Below are 16,795 nucleotides of genomic sequence, written 5' to 3'. Positions count from 1 at the left end.
TTTATTTATATTTTGAAAAACACAATGGCGCCGTCTGATTGTCATCGCGGCTGTCATATAAAATCCTATTTATATAATAGAGGTATGTATCCGAATGTCCACTAATAACATTGGCTATGGACTTCACAGCTATAATTCTGTAATGTGCGATCGCTTAACCCGTAAACATCAGATGCGAAAATCTGTACAAATTATTTAAGTCACCGCCACACCTACGCGACATAAAATTTATTTTATACTTGTAATATAGAAATTAAAATCTTGCACGTAAACAGTTATTATTGCTGTGATATAGAGTTTTATTACGTTTTAATTTATTATTATTTTTAATGTGTTAATTTCATGTGTTTCTCGTGATTAAAGTAACATAATATTATCATACGTGTTTTTGAGAATTTGTGTAACATCGAACAGAAATTTGACGAAAATTGTGCCAACCTAAAAACTTTGCCAAGTTCAAAATAAACTTATTGGTAGAGTTTTATCGAAACTCGACTAGGCAGGTACCATCACTTATTTTACTGCTAAGCAGTACTAAATAGTTTAAAAGAGTAAATGAGCCGATGTAATTAAAAACACAAGGGATATAACTTCATAGCTCCCAATGTTGGTTACGCATTGGAGATGATTAATATTTCTTACAGTGCCAATGTTTGTGGACGTTGGCCCTTTAAGTGGCCACATACACAAACAAGTCCTTACCAGCCTAATCTATTAAAAAAAAATTATTCTTAAGCTAAATTTGAAACAACATTACTAATACTTTATAATATTCTATAAATAATTTTAAGATGTAAATATGTAGGTTATTTCCCGTAAACATAATAATTGTAAACATGCCCTTCAACGCTACCTTGAATAAAGTATATTTTTAATTTGGAGGTTAGATTCACAAATTTTATAATAGGTTTGACACAGTCCCTATTATATTAAACATGGCCAAGATTAGATACAAAAAATACTAACGGAACATATCTTGTAATAAATTTCCCATTTGATAACTTATTTCCTTTTCAATAACGACAATATTATAAATAGTAAAGTTTGTTTGTCAGTTACTAGATCACGGAAAAAGACTGGATGGATTTGGATATAATTTGGAATACGAATAGGTTATGCCATTTTTCTGAGCTTCCTCTTCATGAAGGGGGGCGAGAACGTGGTACTCGCCGGCATCTAAAACGCTTGGTGCGCCCTAGTACACCGGCATACCCACTAAAAATACAGCGGTACCCACTCCGTCTATTAGGGGCATCACTAGATCGATTGTTCATACCGTGCCATACCGTGATGGAGAGCTTATGACCCCATTTAACCCATAGGATACTTAATACCTCTGCGTCTAGATACATAAATAACGATGCCTAACATTTTAAAATTATGAGAAATTGATATATGATACTCATAGCATTGGTACATGTAACGCACAGAAAGCGTGCAAAATGACTCTGTTAACAAAGTAAAAAAAATGTTAAAGAACGCTTGTGTGCAAAAGGTTATATAGTTAAATTTATAATAGACTATTTGACAATGCGAAAAATAAAGTGTCAATTATTGTAATCAGTATATATTATAAGATTAAAAATGGTTATTTATTAACGAAAGTTGAAAATAATAATTAATTTATTCAAAAATCCATAAATAAAAATGCATTTTTTTAAACGTTTGTCACGTGACACAAAACGCTCCTGATTAGTCCGGCTTATGATGATCACTTGCTTGATAACCTCGTTCGCCTAATGTATGTGGATTATATGCGCCACAGATTACAATACAGGCACGTGACGTTACCGACCCCATTGCAGCGCCATAATATTGTCTAAGTAGCGTTTTCGCGCGCTATTTAAATATTGAATTTTTAATTTGATATTTTTCAGCAAATATGTACTAGAATTTAAAAAAACACAACTTTTACTGGGTTCCTTAACCTCTACTAAATAGTATAAAGTGTATTTTAAAAACCAGTCAAATAGCCTATTGTTATGATTGATAGCACGCCTTGGGAATGAAACGATCGCCTCCTGGCCATTCCTTTTCATATTGAATATCGATGTAAATAATAGAATTGAAAAAAGAAGACCCGCTGAGTTTCTTTCGCCGGTTCTTCTCAGGTCAGGGTATTTTCTTTTCCGAACCGGTGGTAGTGTTTAAATTGACAATCAATAAGTAAGTGTAATGCTTCTATATTGAATGAAGGAATTTTAGTTTGAGTTTTTACAATATAATTGATTATCGAAAAGTTTCAAGCATATGTTTTAAAAAACGATCAATATATCGCAAAGTGATATCTCCGTGAACAGCCAACCAGTCTACCGTGAGAGATAAATGTTATTCGTCCCACGCCCTTGCCAAATGCGTGATATCAAAGATCGTTTAACATTTTCGAAACTGAATTGAAATTATTTTCATCGTTTTAATGGCAATTTCATTGCTTGAAACCCGATGTTGGAGCGAAAACGATATATATTATGTACTAGACTTTATGCCATTAATTAAAACTTGCTGGACTCTTTGACTTACTACTACTTTACTGTCTGACAGCGCCAATGTCTATGGGAGGTGGTGACCATTTACTATAAGTTGGCACGTTTGCCCAGCCTGCCTATATCGTAAAGGGAATTCCTTGCCATGTCCTGACCATGGCTTCGATGTTTTCACCGAGTACACCAACGTTAACGAGGAAATAGAAGCCTACCAATGAATGATTATTGAGATTTCATCTCTCTAAGAATGTTACAGTAACCGCCTGAAATTTTGGCGCTGATGGCGTTGCATTCCCAAGATCATACCTTAATTTTGTCTCTAAGTAAAAAAAAAATTGGCCTAAAATTCAGTACCTACTCAAGTTTTTCTCGAATGTTTGAAAATTGTTCGAAAAATGGCGCTTTCTTTTAAAACAAAACGAGGCGATTTGAAATAATTTACAACGCTTTGATGTCGAGTGATACATTTAAATGATCCAACATTACCGCGGGGTGCGTCAGACGTCCATTTTCAAGGTCATTCCGATTGTTACGTCAAGATTCCTCACTGTTACAAGTAATAAAAAATTTCATCGTTCAGTGTGAAGTTTTCATTTTCTTGCCAAATCGGAATGCGTTAAGGATAACTAGTCAGCTGGTTGATCTTTATGCTGATGTTATGTCACAAAGGAGGACCAATAATTTAACTTTTCTTACAAAATTATAAAATAAATTTCGACCGCGACTTCATTCCCGTTTTAGTTGTTGGTTGTCAGGTATTATTCAAACAATGTATTTATAAATTATAGCCTATGTGTTATTCTGATGTATAAGCTGTATTTATTGTAAAGTTTCATTAAAATCCATTCAGTAGTTTTTGCGTGAAAGAGTAACAATCATCCATACGTTACTAACATTCGTTATTATAATATTATATTTATTTTGTATAGATATATTAAAAATATATCAATACCTATTTTTAAGGAATTAATAATATTCCTATTTACCCCTACGATTATGCTTAAAGATTGTGCTAGGAGTGGGGACGGCTGGGGTCAGGATCTGACTACAGAAACCACGGCTTTTTTACATCTATACAAATAATGAAAACGATTTTGTCTGTGATTTAAATGTAACAGCATTTTTAAAGTTAATATAGCTATTCGAAAATCTATTTACAGTATAGACCATACGCGAATGCTCTCGGTAAAGGACCGCCCTTAGAGAAACAATTCAAAGTACGAGTATATTCATCGAACCAAATATTTGATAATGCTTATTTACAATAATTATTACTAGAATCGCCTTTGTTCGGAATTAGCTCATTTTGTTTGGACGAAATTCGTGTGTTCGTATATATCTACTATAGCTTGCAATCATCATAGACAGATCCGCAGTACAACTACAAAACGCCTGAACGCTACCGACGCATTTCAACCGCAGTACCATCATAGAATTGGCAATTCTACTAATTTATAAGCAACTTCTATCAAAATCAAAAACGAAATGTTCTTTATCCAAGTAGGCTCGTAAAATCACTTTTGAATCGTCATGTTACACCGTTGAATTCATTTTAAAGCTACCACCGGTTCGGAAAGTAAATTCTTCCGAAAAGAACCGGCAAGAAACTCAATATGTAGATATTAAACCATTTTTATTACAGAGCATGTCAGTCATCTATCGAAACGCAACTGGATTTTTGTTCACACCGGTACAATAAGTGTATATTTTATTTATTTATTTATTAGGAACTAAAACGAAATAATGTACATGGATGTATCATACCTTATGGATAATGTTACAATTTGTATGTACTTATTCTATGAGTACAAGCGCCTGAACTAGGCCGAGCCTGTCTCAGACGCTAGTCTCTTCCGATGACGTTATACAATTATTATACGAATATACAGTGACATACTAATATGTATAAAGTAACAGTAACATTCAAAACTTTTGAAGATTGTAGAAGAAACACAAAACGTAAAGTTCTTTTTTATTTCGGCTAGGAAAGTTGAAATTATCGGCTTTTCTCTAACACAACATCCAAGCATTATACATACATACATACCTCTTGAATCGCTCTGTTTATTAATGAAAACCGCAACCGCATTAAAATCCGTGGCGCATTTTAAAAGATCTAAGCTTACAGACGGCGGGAAACGACTTTGTTTTAAACGGCGTCTACGCCAATCTAGATTGGAAAACTGCTAAAGACAATATTTATATTTCGATTCGATTGGGATAGTGACCATGTTCGTAGAATTTAGCCTCTGTTCAGACGTCTAGGTTGTTTTAATTTAAACTAAAACAGGCAGTTTCAGAAGTCAGGTTAGAATTAAGTCATGCGGTTATGCAGTTTGTACTGAAATTGTTTATAATTATTTATACTTTATTGCACAGCGCGAAATATATCTTGTAAAAAAGGTTCAGCTTAGGTTTAGTTTAGGTTTAAGATTTTTAGGTTTCAATACTAAAAGCATTCTCTACCATTCAACCTTAGAAAGTTCCAGAAAGAAAGTTTGTGAGCGTGCAAAAGAATAAATACTGATTTTACAGTCAGTATACTTAAATTATATGATATGATATTAAATATCAGAAAAAGTTTTTAATGTCAGTCGCTTAAAAGCGTCACGTGAGCCGTAACACGCTTGAGACGCAAATATGCGTATTGAGACGGGTTTAAATTTACGTAAATGTTGTCGAATATTGATTTCTTCTACCGTTTACGTGCACGTAAACTTGGAGAGCTAACGTCAGGCCCGACCAAGTAACATTCCATACATTACACGCTGTCACAAACCCATGGACACTATTTTTGACAGGTAATTTCTACATACCTGATTAGGTTCATTGAGATAACGTAATCTAACATCTATAGAGTATACTTTTCGAAATTATTTCATTTTATTGTAATCGAGATCCACTATTCGACTTTTTTATCTATACAGCTATAACATTAACCAGTAGATACAGGTGAACTATGAAACGTTATCAAACCAAGCGAATATTTAAAGTAAAGTGTTATTTCGTGTGTTTTGTAATTCAAATGTAAAACAACTAAAGTCAGGTTTTCTTCGGACAATGTTACAAATCCTTAAAGAAATTTAAAAAAAAAATCTAAAAAGTATCAAGATTTGCTATTTTTGCAATACTTTATATTGCAAAAATGTCAAAACAGCAGCTATTAAATTATTTGTTTATAACTTGATATTATTAAATGCAACAACATTGGTCTGTATAGCATCTATTTGGCGCCAATATAATAACCGTGTAATAAATTTAATACTACGGTATGGCAAAGTGAAGAGTTGGCCGAAGGTCATTGCCAAAACCATCGTACTAATAATCTACCAGACAATATGATTAAACGCCTTCCACTGAGTAACGGTTTATTGTATTCGTTATACAATACCGATTTTGCGAAGAGTATATATCATTCCTAAAGTAATGTATTCTTATATGTGTTACTGTAAAAGCTCGAACTACGGTAAATCTTAAGATTTTTCAGTAAAACCTAAGATTTACTGATTATGAATGGTAAGTGTCCATAAAACTTTGGGTTTCGAATTTTTACCATCATTCACTTGGTAAATCTTAGGATTTACATGTTAGGTTAGGTTACGTTGAAATGGTAAAACTCGTCCCTTTATAATAAATACTTACATTTACCAACTCATGTCGGTAAATTTTAAGTTTTATTGGAAAATCTTAAGATTTACTTAAGTTCGAGCTTTTACAGTAACATATATATAGAGCTTTCGCAGATATTTTTATCTTTACCTATTAATAAATATAATTATTACTCTGAGAAAAATCTAAAGTCGACGACAATAGTCGTCATGACTATAATTCATAATTTTATTAAATTAATTATTATTAAAATATATGTATATATATTTAACTGCAGTATAATATTTATAACGCAATTAATTTAATAGATACTCAAGTTTTCAGTATTGTTTTTTATTTATTCGCGTAAAACAAAAGCGTAATAATATCATTTAAAATGCTTGAGCGAGTGTTCTTTAAATACATATCTTATATATTTTTGTCGTATTAATGTAACATTCTTTAAATTGGTATTATTTAATTCATCGAACTGACGCATGAAAATGTTTACAAGTTTCTACACGGCGAAACTCAATAAAGATGGAGGAATTATTGTTTGTTTAATCTTTCGGAAGCCGGAATTTGGTTATAAATATTACCACCATAATTAAACAATTATTTTTGTATAATCATAGATAATTAAATTACTATATCATTAAAAAAAAGTTTTTGTAAGTTTATTGTGGAAATACATTTTTTTTTTTAATTTTAAGTTTTATTATTATTATTTGACATTATTATAAACTGAATTAATTTTTTTTTTATATCGATAAGTAAATCACAGAAATAATTTACACCACAAAAAAAGCACTCCGGCCACTTGTTATCGTACTTAAAAAAAAAACACGTCGTTTCAACCGAAACTTTTCCCGCCAACTGAAACGTCAGGAACAACTTTTTAATTTAAAAATATATTTTTATGGCACCTTGACACTAGCCCCGATGCCAGCCGGTTTTACACTGACACTACGAATAATTTAAAAGTTAATTTTAGTTTTCTGAAATCGTGGGCAGACACCGATTAATGTTTAAGCGTATTAATGTTTACGTCCATAGCCATCTTTTAATAGGTTATTTTTTAGTTTTTGTAATGGTAACTAGATTGCTTTTGATTAATACTCTTTGACGTGCCGGTGATGTATTCGGGATGTACTTTGATTTTATGAACGATCCATCATGTATTTTAGTGCATTCCAATTTTAAATATAAGCGTTCTTTTTGCTGAATTTTGAAGTGAAATTTCATTGGCCGCGTGAGGTAAAGTATATGTTACGTTTTTGAAACTAACTAAATTACGAGCACGTGTATTGACTTCCATTTTTAAACAGTTTCAGAAAATTATATTTTCAAATTGCAAATTTTTAGAAAGAAACAAATTTAAATGAAGCAATTAGTTTTTTTTTAATGACGATTCAAATTGGGTCCATATATTTTTTTTAGTATATCAATATTTTATAGTGGTTCATTTAACTAGTTAAATCCAGATATATTTTTTTAACATAGTAGGTAGGCGGACGAGCTGTAGCGCTACCTGATGGTAAGTCGCCATAACTGCCCTTACATTGGCAGCGTAAGAAATATTAACCATTCCTTATATCACACCTTGGGATGTTATGACCTCTGGGTCCGAATACAGCAATACTTAGTACTACTGTTTGCCAGTAGAATGTCTAATATAGAAGGGCTTGCAAAAAACACAACTACCAATTAAAGGAAATAACTACAGAAACTCACATAATATTCGACATAAACTCGAATACGCAAATTAATTCACATAGTAATTAAAAAAAAAAATCGTAAACAATTTTAATAACAAATTTTATTTCAACTTAACAAATTTTAAAACATAAATATAATAAAAATGACTCAATCATTAACACTAAATAGTTTCAGTTGAAGTAATTAATGTTTGAAGTTGCTGTGATAACGCGGAACAAAGGTAGTGCATGTGTGAATACTAAAAATACGTACTGATAACTGATAACGCGTGCTGATAACGCGACGCTCAATGTAAATAAGAATGTTTAACGCAATTCTACATCACGTTAACATAACGTAAGCTCATGAACTGCTATGGTTTCGTGGTTCGAATATAACACGAAATTATTAAATTATTTAAATATATTTAGTAGTACATATTCATATTTACCCTACCTTTTAAGCTTATCACTTGTGTTAGGACGACAATAGCCCAAGGGGTCAAGACATATTGACATTTTAATTCAACTAACATATAACGAATACGACATAACATAAACAGTCTGTAAATTTCCCACTGCTGGACTAAGGCCTCCTCTCCCCTTGAGGAGAAGGTATGGAGCATATTCCACCACGCTGCTTCAATGCGGGTTGGTGGAATACACATGTGGCAGAATTTCGTTGAAATTAGACACATGCAGGTTTCCTCACGATGTTTTCCTTCACCGCCGAGCACGAGATGAATTATAAACACAAATTAAGCACATGAAAATTCAGTGGTGCCTGCCTGGGTTTGAACCCGAAATCATCCGTTACCTATCATATAACGAATACGATACGAAATCGAATCTATTCCGATGCAACTTCGACTTCCCCTCACATAAATAACCTAAATTTAATCTTTAGGAGAATAGGATAACGGCTGAACGGCAACGATTACCTTTCGATTCGATTGCGAATGGTGACATTTTTTTAGTGAAATTGGCCTTATTTAACAGACGATCGCGAAGTGGAGTAGTTACTCATCTATCATCGCCGGAACAAAAGAAATCTCGATCAAATCTGGTTTATTTCCAACGATTGAACTATGTCGTGTTTTCTATCAAATGATAACTCGTATTGGCTACTTCTTTTTTTTTGCAAAAAATCGATAATTAATTTAAGACCTCAATGTAAAAACGTTGGGCAAAGTTTGGCAAAGAACTCTCTCTTTACAGGAGAAGGTTAGGAGCTTACTCCACCACAATGCTCCAATGCTTGTTGGTGGATGGCAGATTCTCATACACGACGTGTAGGTTCCCTAACGATATTTTCCTTCACCGCCGAGTCATAAAATCAGCTCATTAATTCACTGGTACTTGCCTCGGGTTTGAACTCGGAATCACCGGTTAAGATTCACGTCTGCGCTCTCTCATCGTAAGCTCAGTTACTAATATTAATTAGATATTTTCCATTACTACTGCTTATTAAACAAATATTTGTCTTGATTCCAACTCAATAATGCATCCTTTCTAAATCTCTCGCCACCCAAGTTTATAATAACTAATAATAAAATCAATTTGTCGGTCTATTTCGAGACCATGAATAGATGAATGGTTTCCTTCGTACACGGATGCTTTGAATTTCCTTTACAAGACCGTGTAAGGTGTTTCCTGGAATTAATTGACATCAATGGACTCTTGAGATGCGCGTTCTTAATACCTATTGATTTATTAATAACTTCGGTACTGCCTCGTTAATTCTGTAGGTATAGAGGTATAGAGGTACTGAATTCAAACCTTGGATCCACCAAATTTAAGTATTGAGCCTATGTTTGGACCTCGACTCAAACTCAAACTTCTTTACAGAAGCATTGCACTTACTTATTGATTGTCAAATTAAACATTAACACCGGTGCGGAAAAGATACTAAATATTAACCCTGACCTGAGAACACCTCAGCGGGTCTTTTTTTTGGGAATTATATTATTTACAAATATTCGATATAAACAGAAATAGCCAGGAGGCGCTATATAGGCGAGGCGAGGACTGTGTTAATCAACCCGTGCAATCCTGTAATTTAGACTGTGATGTTGCCGAGCAATAAAATGAAGGCACAAAGAGAGAGCTGTCTTGGGACACCCGGTTGGAGCGAAGTTGATTTCGCTACATATTATTAAATTAATATCTTTTAACTAACAAACAACCAAATAACTTAATGTTTGAGACCAATTTATTAAATGACAAGATTTTTTTATACATCGTGTGATTTATAGCAATGTCAAAAATAAAGTTTAAATGATATGAAATAAAACCGTATAAAAAATAAAGATATAGAGAGAAAGGGAGGGAAAGTCGCCTGGCGGGGCCATAACGCTTTATCCTTACGTGACGATTCCTGCCACGTCACTCTACTAAGTAAGCCGCGTAGGATTTTTTTTTAAATCTGTATATGTGTATTGCTGTTGGCCCTACTGGCCTTTACAGCGTCACCGAACGTTGGGGCGAGTGCTAAAACTCTGCCTTAAGGTGAACCCTTTTGGGCTCGAGAGTGACGTTCGTCCTGAGGGTGTCTCCTATGAGATCGCTCAGAACGTAGTCGGTGGGGTGTGAATTTAAGCATTGAAAGAATTTACTGACGTCACGGCCGCCTCCGTGACGTCGCTAATCTGGGTCCTCGTTTCCGCCGGCGGAAACGCTGTGAGTGTGAGTTGTATAGTGTGGTGGTTTTCCCTACTACTAATGGCGCGTTTGCGATAGTGAAGCTATCGTCGTTATCGTTCAGGAGCCGCGTAGGACAATTACGTTCCTTTAAATACAATATAACAATGACACGGACAACATAAAAAAAAAAAAAACATCCCGAACCTCGGAAAGCAAGTAATTCCACTAGTCCTATGTCTGAATCCTCTCCATTCCATACGGATAGCTGTCCCATCGAAATAAGGGAATAAGGAGTCCACCTATAATTACGCGAACACTCGACCACGGTAATATCTCCTACCTAGGTCTCCGTTAAGACTGGTCGTTATTCGAAATCAGAAAGAGATCAGTTTTAAAATGATACTTTTATAAATGACAAAAACGGAACTTAAAGAACTACATTGTAAAGCTTATATTATAAAAAGAGGATATGAATCATATATTCTTCTAGTATCTAAATACTATAAATCTATTCACTCACGACGGCGCGCACCTCTACGTGAAATTACTATCGTATGTATGAGAGCATTAGTGTGAGTGACGCTCGTACTTAAAAGATGTCTTGGTGTGCGTGAGACGACGAGTAGAGATAGCAAAAAAAAATACAAATTAGATTATATTTTTATTATATTATACTAATTAACGCCTGTAATTTAACGTGTAGTGTTGCGCCTTCGTGAACATATTATCTAACTATTCTCTGGTCTGGTGGGACGCGTTTACTTAAATGAAATCATTCAATCAAGCATCGCATTCAAACCAGGGCAAGCATCAAGTATTAAAGTGCTTGAGACTTAACACATATTAATCTTGAAAGTAACATATGTATATTAAAAACCATTTTCGTGCTGTTAATTTTTAATAGAAATAAAAATCAACTCACCTCCTCAATCGACGACGACATAAACCCAGAACTGGAAAAGAAATATAAATATTAAAATACTTGAACAATCAACAAACCATATAGTATAAATTTATAATCAATTAGGAATTTAATAAGAAAAAAATGTAGCAAACTTTATTCTAAATTCAAATTTCCTTTAAAACAAATCAAATGCTACATTAAAATAAAAAAATATAAATAAGATACGACAGCAGCAGGGAATTATTGTAATTCTGTGGAAAAAAAAAAAACAATTATAGAACATTCCGGACCATATACAATAATATACTTCATTCATCAAATACAATGTTACTATTAATCTGTTTCTAAGCCAGCGGCGTAGCTATCGTAGGGCCAGGGGGTGCAGTGCATCAGGGCCCCGGAGCTCAGGGGGCCCTCTAACCTAAGCTTTTAAAAGAGCTTTAAATAGAGATGACGTATGGATTTAGCTTATTAATGATAAGTAAAATTCACTGTATCCTATTCTTAATCCTATCTATAATTTTGAAGGGCAATATAAGTTATAGAGGGGGTGAGGACCCGATTCTTTATCTATGCACCGGGGCCCTTGCCCATCTAACTACGCCACTGGTCCAAACATACTTTAAAAGCCGAAAACGCGTCGAAATTGTGTCCAAGTTGTCCACTAAGTACACGCACACCAATAAAGCTGTGTGACGTTTGACGGGTGTCAAGATAGCTGTCACTCACACCAAGATACAGTTGGTTCGTTCGTTCGTTTGTTTTCGTTCTTTTCTAGAGCGACACTATCTAGAATTCTAGATACATAAATCAAACTTATAGTAATGTTTTCGTTTGAGTTATATATCTAGAATTTAGACATGCATGGAAATTATGAAAGGTGTACAATTATATTTATATATTTACATATTTCTTTTCATATATAACATACGTACCAACACATAAGTGATCCGTTCTTTTTCTTTTTATCCATCACTGATTCTTTATTCATCTTTCATTCAAAAATATAACTGATATGACTTATGAAACTCGCGAGCTGAACATTCTAAATAAAAACTATTTCAAATAATTTATTACTGAATAGCCGTATTTGATCGACAGATTTAACGTAGAGTTATATATAGACGTTAAATTTATAGAAGACTTATAATACATTTTTGATATATTAATATATTATTTACTACTTGTAGCCCGTGGTGTCGCTCGCTTTTTAGGGTTTGGTCGTCAGGTGTTAGAAATAAAAAAGTAGCCTGTGGGACCTATAGGACCCTCCTTAGGGTTCAAGTTTATATCATATCAAATTTTATCAAATTCGATTCAGTTGTTTGTCTGTGAAATATCAACAGACAGACAGACAGAGTCACTTTTGAATTTATAATATTAATATAGATTAGGATTAAAGTATGAGTGTACTATGAATATGGATATGAAACAATTTTTTTTTTTTTTTTATGTAAATATGTTCTAATCACCAAATGTACTAATCATTACAGAAACTTATTGTCTCTTATGACGTTTTAGTCCTAGATCCCTCTCAATTGATTAATATTTGATTTAAAGCTTATTATAATACATATTATATTAGCACAAAGTATGTTGTATGTGTATGTATGTTATTCACTAATTAATTATCTAATTTTCCACTCCAGTTAAGCGTTAATCGTGGTTTAGAAATGGATACGAGAATAGTCAAGGGGTCAGGATCGAATTTGCGTCTTTTGACTTTACGCGCAGTTAAAAAGATCGGCTTCCAAAAGAGTTCTACTTCTGTGAAACTCGCATAGATAAAAAATAATTGGCTTTATTAATTTCTAGCCGAGATGACACAGTGGTTAGAAGGCGTGCATCCTAACCGATGATTGCGTATAACCCAGGCAAGCAACACTGAATTTTCATGTGCTTAATTTGTGTTTACAATTCATCTCGTGGTCAGCAGTGAAAGAAAACATCGTGAGGAAACCTGCATTTACCTAATTTCAACGAAATTCTGCCACATTTGTATCCAACAAACCGCATCGGAGTAGCGTGGTGGAATATGCTCAAAACCTTCTCCTCAAAGGGGAAGAGGTTTTAGCCCAGCAGTGGGAAATTTACAGGCTGTTAATGTTATTCTTTTCTGTAATAACAAGTGCTCTGACACTTATATTAAGCACATTATCATAGATAAATTGTTATCTATGGCGCCACTCTTATTGAATTTCCATTCACAATATTAAACAAAGCATCTTGTAATTATAAACTATCTGTTGTCTATAGCTATACTTGCATAGACTAATATTTTACAATCTATACTAATAAGTATTATGAATGCGGAAGTAACTCGGTCTGAAACCTCTTCGCACTCAAACTGCTGAACCAATTCAGATGACATTTGGTACGGAGATAGTTCGACTCCCAGGGAATTGCATTGGCCACTTTTATATTGTACTTAATTCACCCCTCAAGGGTAAAATTTGGGTTGACGATTTATGTGCGATATAGACATGAATGGAGATTTAAATGGAGAGGTAAAGTTTTCTGATATCGTGCGGGTTAAGCCTTAGGTTCCACTATTAATATACATATAAAGGATAGTTTGCAAGAATATAGAAACATCAATACAATCGTAGAGCTCATAAATATATTAAAAAAAGCATAATTAGATACTACTTGGGATTAAACGTATGTTACAAACGTCTTTAACGACGACGTCTTCAAAAAAAGTACACTTTCCATGACTGTACAAACCCATATCAAAATGACGACATAATCTACATTAAAACAGCACGCAAGGACATTAAAATTATCCCACAGTTCTTAGGTTATAAGATTGTTTGGCAAATATTTCCTTGAACGGAATTCAACATTACAGTCAAACTTTATTGTACGATCCATAAATGAAAATATTCTTTATTCAATTAGGCACATGAATGGACTTTCGAATCGTCATGTAACAGTCTTGAATTAATTGTATAGCTACTATTGGTTAAGAAAGTAGATTCTACCGAGAAGAACCGGCAAGAAACTCACCATTTTAATTACAGAGTATGTCAGTAAAGTACAATTAAATTTTTAAACATCCTATCTAGAAATCAACAAATATTAAGTCCACGCTTTTTCATCTTTAATATAATCTTGTATTTAGTAAAATTATTTAATAGCCAACGTTAACAATATCTGTGGACTTTATTATAGAAACCCCAGGAAGGACGAATTAGCTTAGCGAAGTCGGAAACTTCGTGTTATTAGTTTGTCTTTCCTCTTCGTGATTATACAATGATTGTCACAGTTTCTTTCAAAAGCATCTATATTATTGTGAATATACGTAATATTGTTGTATACATATTGTGAAGCCACTGTAAGTATAACAATTTTATTTTAAAAACATCCCAAAGGGAGTCTCGATCTCCGAGATTATAAATAGACTTATTTATGAATGCACCAGAACATCATTCGTCAGACGCTTTCTTCGCGAGCCATCATTGCCGAAACGAGATGATTTATACAAACAAGATTCAGTGTTGCATCCAGAATTTGAACACTTGGCTTTATAAATTATACACAAATATAAAATACTAATTATAACGCGTGGATTTGCATTGCGTTTTAGTGGTTAGTCGTCATGTCTTAGACATAAAAAAGACCTAAGTTTCACCTTTGAGTTAAAGATTGCTATATAATCAATTTTATCAAATACCGTTCGAGATTTAGACCATGAACGGGCGACAGACAGACAAACAGACAGAGTTACTTTCTCATTTATAATTTTAATCTCGATTAAAACCCCCATATATCCGAGAGATATACCTTCATTGCATAATTCAATCACATCGATAACTACTATAAAAACAAATGTACAACAACGACACACATTTATACATTTTAGCACACATTCAAAAAAGTAGTTATACAAATACATTCTCAAACATAAGACGTACTAATTAAAGCGCGGTCCCTCATGAATAGGTCAGTTTGATTTTAACACGTGCTACACTTTCAACGTTACATCCGTTCAAACTTGAACTATACACACAGATCTCAATAAATATAAACGCATATAGCTCGATAGTAAATTTCACAAAACTTACGACATTTAAACAAATAGAAACTAGAGAACGTCTCGAACGCAGTATCGCTGACAAATGCAACACACACACACACATACACACACGTGTTAGTGAAAACATGTGTACACAATTGTCGCAAGCCGTGCGGATGTAATAACACGTGCTTATACGGAACGCTCTTCAGGTACATTCGTATAATATTTAATATGCATACATTTCGAAGGAATTTTAAAAGAGATGTGACTCTCTTTTTGAAGATCGAAAGGCTAGCCAATTGGAGATCACAATTGTGCGCGCAAATGTACCAGTACTCTTCCGCTCGGAGTGAGTTTAGGCGCAGGATCAATGGCGAGAAACCTTAGACTCAAGCAACATGTACGGAGCCCACTTAAGGGCTCTGATTAAGCGCTTCTTAATGGTGCCTTCTTTTAGACCGGCCCTCGGTTTTTCTTTAGCTTAGGGCCCCTCTCACACCGTCGAAGTCGGGATCCGAATTCGGGATATCATTGCTTACTAAACTTACAAACTCTGCCACTAATAACATATTTTTTGGGACTAAAAAACGTTCTGGGATTATCGTAATCAATTACAATTTTAAGTACACCACTTAAAAAGTTAATTTATTAATATTATTTACATATGTAATGTACTTTTTAAATTTAAACAAAGACGCGATGACAACATTTTTATTTTAAAAATAAAAAATGTTTTTATTATATCCGATTTGCACTGCGGCAATGAACTCGCTTTTAAAGCTGAAGGTTGTGGCTTCGTATTCGGTTAGATATTTATAATAATCATATAGACATCTATTTAAGTATTGCAATAGAATGATGACTTATACTAAAGATCATTGCCTCATCAAATTTAAAAAAGTAAAAGTGAAACTGTTGGAGTTGATTTACTTGCTGATAAAGTTTTGTGCGAGCCCGCCTGGATAGGTAGACCCCATTCTATAGCTAAACAGGGGAGAATTTCTCCAGTTTGAAATAGTTTTATTCCTTACAGTGTCAATGGCTATGAGCGGTGGTGACCACTTACCATCACGACAAACTTCACGTTTCCTAACCATGGGACCTCTCTGTTATAAAACAAGTCATCAAATAGAATAACCTACGGGGTTGTCTAAAAATTGTCGCGTCAGGTTCAAAGCGTATCCACCGATATCAGATGAAAATCTATCTGAATTATATCGGAAACATTTTAAAACTAATTTAATCACGCTGTATAATATATAGCATAGTTTGTATTTCTAAGGCCGTCCTGATTGTGTGTCATAAATGTGTCATATAGAGGTACTTGTGATGATTACAAATACTAGGTCGATACCAAGTGAACAATGGATTGATATTCATTAGAAAAACGACTTTATTACTTTAAAGATAAAGTACACTTTTCTTATAATTGTTATTGAGATATAGGACAATAAGGGTC

At 33.7% G+C, this 16,795-nt stretch overlaps 1 protein-coding gene across 2 annotated transcripts in view; it reads right to left on the bottom strand.

The window, feature by feature from the left end:
- LOC113392047 (uncharacterized protein) overlaps window positions 1-16,795 on the bottom strand; it is a 107,803-nt gene that overhangs the window by 10,244 nt on the left and 80,764 nt on the right. For both annotated transcript variants that reach the window (XM_026628278.2, XM_026628279.2), the window contains one exon: window positions 11,334-11,364. In XM_026628278.2, coding sequence (XP_026484063.2) covers window positions 11,334-11,364 — 31 coding nt within the window. The remainder of the gene's footprint in view (window positions 1-11,333; window positions 11,365-16,795) is intronic.

Source organism: Vanessa tameamea, chromosome 27, assembly GCF_037043105.1.
Source record: "Vanessa tameamea isolate UH-Manoa-2023 chromosome 27, ilVanTame1 primary haplotype, whole genome shotgun sequence".
Classification (NCBI taxonomy): Eukaryota; Metazoa; Arthropoda; class Insecta; order Lepidoptera; family Nymphalidae; genus Vanessa; species Vanessa tameamea.
The sequence above is the reverse complement of the archived record's forward strand: the minus strand, read 5'-3'. Positions and strand labels throughout refer to the sequence as shown.